Below are 11,641 nucleotides of genomic sequence, written 5' to 3' on the forward strand. Positions count from 1 at the left end.
AGAACAAAATCAACAAAGAAAGAGCAGTTTCACGGGATCCATGACCACCAGTCCTCCACTAACAATTGAAGTCACATTCCATTACTTTGGCTAACTAAAATATACTTGGAATTTATTTTATTCTTGTTTGTATTTTATGTTGTTTTTGGACTGTTAAGCATCATGATTATCATGTTTTTGCTCTGTTCCATGAATGCCATGTAGGTCTTGATCTGTGCTACTTTCAAAAACATGAAAATTAAACCTGGTTCAATGGGAAAGCCAGCTCCAGGGTATAATGTGCAGGTAAGCACTGTCTGTTTGATATCTTTTAAATGGCCACTGTAGATCCAAATCCTGAGCTAGTGATTTTCTTTAGAGCTCTAACTGGTTTTGAAACAGGTCTTTGATAGACTTTCTTCATTTCAATTTTTTTTCTCAAACTTTTCCTTATGACTTTTGTCCCTTTCCTAAAGGTATAGTTCCACCAAGACAACATAAAACAGTGACACCTGCTGGAAATGTGTGTGTGTGTGTGTGGCGATGTTGGGTGTGGATAAGACTAGTCCTAGCTGTGGTGCCTGAAGCCCCCTCCACCCCCCCCATCTCAGACACTAGGCTTACACATGAAGAATGGAAAAATGCCCCACTGAGCAAGAGGAGAGGTAAAGGAGGAAAATTGGAGGGAAAATTAATCAAAAGGCATAATGAGAGTCATATTCCTACATAGCTCAATAGTTTTATGAAATATGCACTTCTTCCAATCTGTAATATAGAGCTTGCATTTTTTTTGATACCTTTCATATCATCCAGGCATCCCAAAGCACTTCACAGCCAATTAATTACTTTTTTTGTAGTAATTCACTGTAATTCCTCACTGTTATGTAGGAAATGAAACAGCCAATTTGTGCACAGTGAAGTGCAATAAACATCAATGCGACAAATGACCAGTTAATCAGTTTTAGTGGAAGGATAAATGTTGATCACGACACTACCCCTGCTCTTTTTCAAATACTGCTGTACTCCCTCAGTACTCCGCTGAACTGTCAGCCTAGATTATGTACTCAAATCCTGGAATGAAGCTTGAAACATACAACCTTCTAACTCAGTGGTGAAACTACTACCACTGAACCAAGCTGGCATGAATAAACTAAAGTTTTAAATGCCGAGTACAATGACAGAGACTATAGGGTTGATTTTACCCCTACCCAAGGATGTGAACAGAGGGATAAGATGGCAGGCGGGTCACGCCATGTTCCCATCTGAACTTACCTTAGATTGAGCACAGGAGGGCCACCAACCTCAGGCACGCGGGGGCCTGCTTTACCTAGAAAAGTCACAGCCCAATGACGTCATCAGTGCCGCGACCCCAATTTAACTTGAAATTAAAGGAGGCCCGCACAATGCCAAACCCACCAGCAGAACCTGGCAGGAGGCAGCAGGGTGGTCAGAAGAGGCCACGGTAAGTTTTGTTTTTATAATTTCTGTGAGGATTCCTTCAGAAAACCGGAGCACCGTTAGTTAGTGTATGTGGCAACACTATCAGGAAAAGCAACGCTTACAGCAAATCTGAATAAAGGGCACTCCTATTGAGGGGTCATAGTAGTGGTATTATTGAGATTGTGCACAGTCCTAGAAATAGTTATTTCTACTGCCATTTACAGAATTTGAGAATTCTTTGTTATTTTTGTTTCAGGTTATAGATGAGAATTGCAATATGGTTCCTCCTGGAGTGGAAGGCGAAATTGCCATTCAAATGAAGCCTGTTAGACCCATCAGCCTCTTTTCTGGATACATTGTACAGTAATCCTGTTTCAAGCACTTTGCTGAAATCTTTCTAAATTATCCCAGTATATAATTTTTTAATGTAACATACTTTGTGTTAGTTGGTGAATGTGACATTTTTTTGATTTAGTCAGGCTGCTTAATTAGTGGTGAATTGTGCTGTGGAACTGTGGTTAGTTTTATCCAGCTCACTTCACTTGAGACCCTTGAGCCAACTGATTGAGACCTGGCAAGGATAGGAAGAATGCCTCCAATGTGCTAATCTACTTTTCCTGACATGGTAGCATATATTTTACTGTTGGACCACTGACCAGGTAGGAGTCAGGTGATGCATAATTAGCACATGCCCAATTGTGTGGAGACCTCAGCAGAATTTTTGGCACAGCCTGATTTAAAAATGTGGGCAAACTCCCGGTTCACATAACGCTTCTGATTAGGTACTTGCTTGTTTGTGGGTGCCTTCAGCAGTTTAAAGCAAAAGGTTTCTGGTGTTATTTTGCAAGCAGGGAGCTGAAAGATACTTGCAAAATGTCTAAGTAGTGGAGTTAGCTTTAGGAATCTCTGTCTTCCAGGTAGAGCAAATGCACCCAGAGAAAAGGGATCTATTTCAGGACTGACCATCACTAAGTACCCAGATGAACTGGTCCGAATGTATGGGAGATGGCCATGAATGTAAATACACTCTATTCAGCGGACTTGGATGCAACGCCACAAAAAGTGCAATGACCTTACCAGGTCAGGCTTGGTAGAATAACCTATCACCGCCATAGATTAAAGGAGAGTGCTAAGCATGCATGGCAATTAGAGTTACTTCCCAGCCACACTCTTACTAATTGAGACCATCCATTCAGCTGCCTCATCCCCCACCTACCCCTTGCCTAACAAGCCAAACCTCCCACAAGGTTCCCCTCTACCCTAGCCCTGAACCTGTGTCTTTTTCTAATTTATCTCCCATCTCCCCAATGTCCTCACCAAGCTTATCTTGTCCATACGTCTGGAGAGTTACCCTGATTACGCCTATGTATGGGGCATTAACAGGAAAGTCTACCCTGATTTATTTCATTGTAGCACTGAATGTTTTCTAACATGGATTAATAATCAGGATCATGCTCTCAGAAAAACCTGATGCCACTGATTCCAGAGCTGCTGTTTAGGCATTATCTGTCTTGAGCAACAGTCTGGTATTGCCAGGAAAGATCTTTATTTTTGACTTGTTGATTAAAAGATGGGTTTGCTATTTTTTTACCTGTTGTAGAATGCAGTTAGCCGTTTACATTTACTGTGCCAGCCCCCTCTTTTGTGATATAGCATATTTGGAGGCAAACCAGGGGAAACAACCAGAAGCCCCCCTTGACAGCTGCCGATTTTATTCACCCGGCCATAAGCATCTGCTTCCCTACCACAGGGTAGGCAACCCCCTCCCTCCCTCAACTGGTATGTCCTTTAGTTAAATGAAACCCGGAGAGTCCCTTCAGACCTCAGCTCCCAGGCAGTACCAGGAGAGGAAGATCAGCCCAGTTATTATTTACACCTTGATCTGACCAGCATACCATAAAGAATAGAATTAAGGACATAGTGGTAAAGACTACATTTAAGAAGCTATCCATTGGTTGTTAAACTTTGTACAGACCTGACCTCAATATAGGTCTTCTGTATTTCAAATGTTTTTCCAGTATCTGCTTACCACCCTGGTATGTGTGTCTTTTTCCCTAAAATTATAACTATTCTATAGAGAAAAAATAAGGCATATATTAAAGTGAATGGACTGTTTTAACCATAAAGCATATGTTGTTTTTGTTTTATTATTAAATTGCTTTTGAATTTTGAGCTGCCTTATTTGTACATTGCTAGGATGATCCACAACGAACTGCCTCAACCCTACGAGGAGACTATTTTCTGACTGGAGACCGTGGTCAAGTGGATGAGGATGGATACATCTGGTTTACGGGAAGATTGGATGATGTAATTTTAACAGCTGGGTATAGTAATCTAATTATCCACATTTTATTTACTCAGAATCTTTCACTGTTGTGCACTTAAGAGGCTTAGCATGGCAGTTGTGTTGTACTTTACAATTCAGAGAGAATCCTTGGGTATTTGTTAACTTACTAAATATCATTACAAATTATAATGTTTCGAAAAGATTATCATTGACTTAAATCAAGCAGTCAAGTTCCAGTAAAGCTTAACTGCAATGACCAAAGATCTTAGTTTCTGTATTTGCAGTGATTGGTTAACAAAGCTGGAAAATTTGTGAATAGAAAATTGACGATATCAACACTTCAACTTTTAAAGAGCTATTAAATCACATCAATAAAATTATTAGTAATACTTTTTATAATATGTATTTGTGGAGAGGGAGAGAGAACAACAAATGCCTGAGAATAGTGTGGAAGGTTGAATATGTCTAGGACTCAACATTTGGGGATCTGCAGGTGTGGAATGACTTTTGTTGCTATGTGGATGTGTATTGGGATAACCAACCCTGGAGCCATTGTAAACTGGAAAATAGATGTGATTTTCTAATTTGAGGAGAGAAGTATATTTTACTTTTAGTAAGGCATGTAAAATATAATAATTAGAACCACAAAATAGCAAAACTTGTGACTTGATAATCTGATGGTTATTGGAGGCCAACTTCATAGTCATCAAATTTAGATCAGAAATACAAGTTAGGTTGGAGATATTTTGTTAATTCAATATGTTGTGCCAGAGTAGGAGACTAGTTTGCAATGGTATTTTTTCACATTGTAAGTTCCTGGAGGAGACCATTCACTCAGACCACTCCTGCGTGCCAACCAGCAGCAGGTTCAAGAGTGGCAGCAGCAGAGAACTGGAAGTAGGTCACCTTCCTACCCATTCAGTTAGGGGAAATAATGCTATACTCAGAGAAATCTTTAAAACAACTTCTCTTTTTTCAGATGGTTGGGGAATAACATGAACAAATGTCATGCATTAAAAATGTTTCAAATTAAGTCACTACAAGCTATGTGACTCCTTTTTACCAAAAATATTTTTATAAACTACAGGTATCGCATTGGACCGTTTGAAATTGAAAACGCACTGATCCAGCATCCAGCTGTGGTAGAGTCTGCTGTGGTTGGCAGTCCTGATCCTATCAGAGGAGAGGTATGCTTGGAAACATCATGGATAGAGGATTGACTAACTAACAGAAAACAAAGAGTTGGGATAAAAGGGTCATTTTCAAAATGGCAATCTGTAACTAGTGGGGTGCCGCAGTAATCAGTGCTGGGGCCTCAACTATTTACAATATATATCAATGACTTGGATGAAGGAACAGTGTCTTGTGGCCAAATTTTCTGATGATACAAAGATAGGTGGAAAAGCAAGTTGCGATGAGGACACAAAGTGTCTGCAAAGGGATATTGACAGGTGAAGCGAATGGGCAAAAGATGGAATATAATGTGGGAAAATGTGAAGTCATCCACTTTGGGAGGAAAAATAAAAAAGCAAAATATTATTTGAATGGAGAAATACTACAAAATGCTGCGGCACAGAGGGATCCGGGTATCCTCGTACATGAAACACAAAAAGTCAACATATAGGTGCAGCAGGTAATCCGGAAGGCAAATGGAATATTGGCCTTTATTTCTAGGGGGATGGAGTATTAAAGCAGGGAAGTTAAGCTGCAACTGTACAGGGTGCTAGTGAGACCACACCTGGAGTACTGAGTACAGTTCTGGTGCCCTTATTTAAGGAAGGATATACTTGCGTTGGAGGCAGTTCAGAGAAGGTTCACTAGGTTAATTCTGGGTATGGAAGGATTGTCTTATGAGGAAAGATTGAACAGGTTGGGTCTATACTCATTGGATTCTAGAAGAATGAGAGGAGATCTTATTGAAACATACAAAATCTGAGGGGACTCGATAGGGTAGATGCTGAGAGGATGTTACCCCTCATGGGGGAATCTAAAACTACGGGGCATAGTCTCGGAATAAGGGGTCACCCGTTTAAGATGGACATGAGGAGGAATTTCTTCTCCCAGAGGGTCTTAAATCTTTGGAATTCTTTACTCCAAAAAGCTGTGGAAGCTGAATCATTCAAGGCTGAATTAGACAAATTTTTGATCAGCAAGGGAATCAAAGGATATGGGGAAAGGGAGGGAAAGTGGAGTTGAGGTAAAAATCAAATCAGCCATGATCTCATTGAATGGCAGAGCAGGCTCGAGGGGCCGAATGGCCTACTCCTGCTTCTATCTTTTATGGCTTATGAAACCTACGCAGATGTAATCAAACAATCTCATTTGTTAGCAGCAGTGTGTTTTTTTAAAAACTAGGCTGTAGTGATCATTAGCAGAATTTACCGCCTAACAAAACCACATTGAAAATTTAGGGGAAATTTTAACTAGGAGCAGGTTTTGGGCAGGCGGCTTAGCTCTTTGTTTTATTTTACTTACACATTTGGGGGAGTACTAAGATCTAAAAAGCACTAGCCTGGCCTTTCCTTCTCCTTTAACAAATTGTTAATTTAAAAACTGACTTTTAAAAAAATATGCTTCACTGGTACAACAGGCTGTTTTACATTTTTAATAATCATAAATTTCCTGTTTAAATAACTTTTCTTCTTTTAAGGTTGTGAAGGCATTTGTCATACGATCTCCTGCTTATACTTCACATGATCCAGACAAATTAATTACAGAATTACAGGAACATGTTAAGAAAGTCACAGCACCCTTTAAATACCCAAGGAAGGTATGTATTTTATCTGTGCTGATTTTGTGGTTTAGAAGAGCAGATATAAATAACAGCTTGTGTGTAATTCTTACATGGTCAGTCATTTGGAGAATGGTGAATGACAGTCATTGCAGTGTTGTGCATTTTTGCTATAGACCAGCTTTTAGCGGTACCCTAGCCACCATTTTGAGGAGGACGGGTATGTGTTGTTAATAGTTTGTAAACCAGTTGTAGTCTCATAACAAAAAGGCAGGTGATTTCTCCCGGTGTGATGTTCTGTGAATTTCTGTAGTGAAACCTGTAAATTACAGACCCCTTAGGAACTGGCCTCAGCTGTCCTTTTTTTGCAGGTGTCTTTATTTTCAAAAAGGTCATTGTATGTACTGTTTTAAAAAAAAATCAGTAGAACGGAGAGTTTTTTTACCCAGCATCCATAGGAGCAGAGAAACCGCTCTAACCCTGGGATAGAACCGTGCAAGCATTCAATCCCAGAAATAGAGCGGTTTCTCTGCCGCTACGGATGCTGGGTAAAGAGGTCCCCATTTCACAAAACCCACTACTGCCTCACGCTGGCCTGCATGTCCCGGGTTTTAAGTTGTAAAAGGACTTGATGCATTGAAGGTTGTCCATAGTTCATAATTTGCCAGGGTTCAGTGTGCCTCTTGTATATTTTAGTACACAAGTTATTTGGGTCTCAATGACTGTCTGTTTTTTGGGAGTGTTCATTTAGACAGGTTTCACTGTACTTAGCCCATGTAGTGAGAATTTCCCCCCCAAAAAAATCGCTAAGCCAGTGAAAATGACATTTTCTAATTCCATTCCTGCTAAAGCTACTCTTATGTTTACACACAACTTGCACATGTGAGCATGCAGCACCCACTCCAGCCTCCCATGTGGCATGCTTTTATAATTTTCAAACCGCTAATTTCAATGCTGCAATATAAAATAAATATAAATTTATAATTTAGAAACTTTAGCAAATCAATCTGCTAAAATTTAAGAAAATGAAGTTTAATATTCAATTATCTACACAAATTGAAGAACTAAGTCTTGTAAACATAATAGCTGCAAAGTTCTGTAACCAATGAAATGTTAGCTGCCAGATGGGATAAAGTTCAGTTACATCATTGATACTGGGCACTTTCCAAAATTTGAATCAAAATAGCATGGTGCTCGTAATAAGAGTTTGTCATATTGCAAACCTTTACACTCTTGGAAACAGTTGGAAAGATTTAAACTTACATTCTGTCCGGTTTTATTTTACTGTTAAAATGAGAAGAATTTTTAAAAAGAATTCTGAGCAATATTATGGTGGCTGTGTTTTATAGTTTCCATTTATATTGATAATCTATAACACCACAGTACCTCATGATGTGGAGATGCCGGTGATGGACTGGGGTTGACAATTGTAAACAATTTTACAACACCAAGTTATAGTCCAGCAATTTTATTTTAAATTCACAAGCTTTCGGAGGCTTCCTCCTTCCTCAGGTAAGGAGGAAGCCTCCGAAAGCTAAGGAAGGAAGCTACCTGAGGAAGGAGGAAGCCTCCGAAAGCTTGTGAATTTAAAATAAAATTGCTGGACTATAACTTGGTGTTGTAAAATTGTTTACCACAGTACCTAGCTAAGATATTTAGCACCAAATGAATAGATGGCACTTCTTGCTGGAATTATAGCAAACTTGAGAATTAGCATGTAGAAAAGACAGAGGGATCAGTGAAATTGTTCGTTTCACCAGATGGCACTGTGAGATTGGACCTTTTTCCTCAGCAAGAACCATTTCTTGAAGTATTAACTGTTCGATACACCTTCTGCATTTAATCTACTCAACAGCTGCCTTGCTTCTGCCTTCGACATCCCCATCATCTCCAATCCTGTCCCCCTTTCTCACTGATCCCCCAGTAGGATTTTCAGCACTGCAGCTAAAGCACAACTGGCACACAACCAGACTGGCTTCCCACCACCAGATCTGGCTCAAACAGCTAAAGTAATAGTGGCACTCCCACTCATCCTTGCACTACTCCAGATTTATTCTAGAGTGTAAGTCTTCTCTTAATGAAAATTCACCATCTCCAACCTCCATTTCCCACATCTTCACTTTCAACATCAAATGTGAGAAGCTTATGGATTTCTTAGTCTCAAAGATAGAGATCAAACATTCAGCTGCCTCAGTCACCTCCTCCAACCCTCCCCCCATGCCTCTGGACACCTCCAGCCCCCACACCCTTTCCCTAATACCACATCATACCCCAAATCCTCCACCCAAACCCTCACCACTAATTGTATGCATAACACCCAGCTCCTGCACCTTCAACTTTTGACCAATCCAGCTCACACAATTATCCCTTCTCTGCCCAGTACTCGCCAACTATGGCTCCCTTTGAATATTTCATTCAAACTCAGAATTGGCTGCCGTCAGAAGCTGCAACGTTGGGGGGGGGGTAGGAGAAAGAGAGCGAGACGTTATCCGGCGCTGGAATGGAAGACCGGGGTGGGGGGGGGCGGAGCGGAGAGGGAGACATCGGAGAAGGGTGCAAAGGTAGGTTCATTTTGTGTTTTAACTTCCTTCTATGGTGTTTTATCTAATTTATTTAGTTTCTTTTTCCCTGATCCGGCCCTTCGGAAGCAGTGGGCAAACCGCCCAGGTAAGTTAAAAATAGTCACAATTACTTAAGGCGCTTTACCTGTGACACATTAAGTACCTCAATGAGGTACATTTGGCTCTTAGCCAGTGGGACTTCTGGTTTCGGGTCACCCGCGTGCACACAGGTAGGTCCCTGGGAAACTCGGAAGTCGGCGGGTTGGAGCCGGCTTCCGAAGCTGAACGGGATTTCCATGATTTTTGGAGTTCCCCCGCCCCCGCCCCCGCAATTGCTCCCTAAAAGTGAGCCCTATCACTTTATTTATAAAGCCCAGGATCCCATATGCTTTTCTTAATCGCTTTCTCAACCTGTCCTGCCACCTTTAAAGATTTGTGCTCATATACCCCAGGCCTCACTGTTCCTGCACCCCCTTTAGGATTGTACCATTTAGTTTACATTGCCTCTTCTCATTCTTCATGCCAAAATGCATCACTTCGCACTTGTGTTAAATTTCATCTGCCATGTGTCTACCCATTCCACCAACCTGTCTATATCCTCTTTAAGTCTATTACTATCCTCCTTACTGTTTGCTACACTTCTAAGTTTTGTGTCCTCTGCAAATTTTGAAATTGTGCCCTGTACACCCAAATCCAAGTCATTAATGTGTATCAAAAAAAGCAGTGGTCCTAGTACCAACCCCTGGGGAACACCAATGTATACCTTCCTCCAGTCTGAAAAACAACCAACCATTCACCACTACTTTCTGTTTCCTGTCACTTAACCAATTTCGTATCCATGCTGCCACTGCCCTTTTATTCCATGGCCTTCAGTTTTGCTGACAAGCCTATTATGTGGCACTTTATCAAACACCTTTTGAAAGTCCACATACACATCAACCCTCTGTTACCTCATCAAAAAAAGTCAATCAAGTTAGTTAAATACGATTTGCCTTTAACAAATCAGTGTTGACTTCCCTTTATTAATCCACACTTGTCCAAATGACTCTTAATTTTGTCCCGGATTATAGTTTCTAAAAGGTTCCCCACCACAGAGGTTCAACTGACTGGCCTGTAGTTGCCGGGTTTATCCTTACACCTTTTTTTGAACAAGGGTGTATCATTTGCAATTCTCCAGTCCTCTGGCATCACCCCCATATCCAAGAAGGATTGGAAGATTATGGCCAGCACCTCTGCAATTTCCACCCTTACATCCCACAGCAACCTAGGATGCAGCCCATCCGGACCTGGTAACTTATCTACTAGGTACAGCCAGCCTTTCTAGTACCTCCTCTTTAGCACCTCAACTGCCACCTCTTTTACTGTGTAGCATCCTCTTCCTTGGTAAAGACAGATGCAAAGTACTTATTTAGTACCTTAGCCAAGCCCTCTGCCTCTATGCATAGATCTCCTTTTTGATCCCTAATCAGTCCTACCCATTTACTATTTATATGTCTATAGAAGACTTTTGGATTCCCTTTTATGTTAGCCGCCAGTCTATTCTTTACTCTCTATTTCCTTTTTCACTTCTCTGTACTTTCTATATTCAGCCTGGTTCTCACTTGTATTATCAACCTGACATCTGTCATACGCCCCCTTATTCTGCTTCATCTTACTCTATCTCTTTCATCATCTGGAGAGCTCTGGCTTTAGTTGCCCTACCTTTCCCCCTCGTGGGTATGTACCTAAACTGTACCCGAACCATCTCTTCTTTAAAGGCCGCCCATTGTTCAATTACAATTTTGCCTGCCAATCTTTGATTCCAATTTACCTGGGTCAGATCCATTCTCAACCCACTGAAATTGGCCCTCCTCCAATTAAGTATTTTTACTCTAGATTGCTGCTTGTCCTTTTCCATAACTAATCTAAACCTTATGATACTATGATCACTGTTCCCTAAATGCTCCCCCACTGACACTTGCTCCACTTGACCCACTTCATTCCCCACAGCCAGATGCAGCAATGCCTCCTTCCTCATTGGGCTGAAAACATACTGATCAAGAAGGAGATCGCACACAGACAGCATTAAAAATTGTGTGCAGGCGTAGAAAATCTACTGGATGTTGCTTTATTTAAAAATTCACTTCTTCACAGTAGCCTTATCATTGTTTGACAGCAATTTCAATTTATCATGTTCTTGGTAAAGAGGAATAGTTGTTCAGAACACACACTAATCATGGACCACCTTTCTGTTTTTCCCACAGATTGAATTTGTGAATCACCTGCCCAAGACAATTAGTGGGAAAATCAAAAGAATTGAGTTACGAAAGAAAGAATGGGAAAAAAAATGACTTGAATTATTCTTGTACAACATTGTAAAATTGAATCATTAATAAAAAGCAATAATTTTGAAGACAATATAATTTACACATTAACATATTGACTTGTGCCCTGCACTCTTACAAGGCACAACAGGAGATGGATTTTGTTCAAGATAATAAAGGAGGCATTTATTATAAAGTTGCAGGATGTCCTTATTGCTGCACTTTCAGTATCAAGTACTCAAGTTGAAGAATGACACCCTCCCTTTACCGTGTTTGTGCCCTAAGTGACATTGTCCAATTACTGCTACAAGAGATTTCATACTTTGAACATTAGCCATGT

At 40.6% G+C, this 11,641-nt stretch overlaps 1 protein-coding gene across 2 annotated transcripts in view; it reads left to right on the top strand.

Moving 5' to 3' along the window:
• Positions 1–11,497, top strand: part of acsm3 (acyl-CoA synthetase medium chain family member 3) — a 64,102-nt gene extending 52,605 nt beyond the window's left edge. For both annotated transcript variants that reach the window (XM_068003401.1, XM_068003403.1), the window contains 6 exons: positions 205–285; positions 1,676–1,777; positions 3,616–3,743; positions 4,794–4,893; positions 6,357–6,476; positions 11,242–11,497. In XM_068003401.1, coding sequence (XP_067859502.1) covers positions 205–285; positions 1,676–1,777; positions 3,616–3,743; positions 4,794–4,893; positions 6,357–6,476; positions 11,242–11,328 — 618 coding nt within the window. In that variant the 3' untranslated portion in view covers positions 11,329–11,497. The remainder of the gene's footprint in view (positions 1–204; positions 286–1,675; positions 1,778–3,615; positions 3,744–4,793; positions 4,894–6,356; positions 6,477–11,241) is intronic.
• Positions 11,498–11,641: the final 144 nt, after the last annotated feature.

Source organism: Heptranchias perlo, chromosome 22, assembly GCF_035084215.1.
Source record: "Heptranchias perlo isolate sHepPer1 chromosome 22, sHepPer1.hap1, whole genome shotgun sequence".
Lineage (NCBI taxonomy): Eukaryota > Metazoa > Chordata > Chondrichthyes > Hexanchiformes > Hexanchidae > Heptranchias > Heptranchias perlo.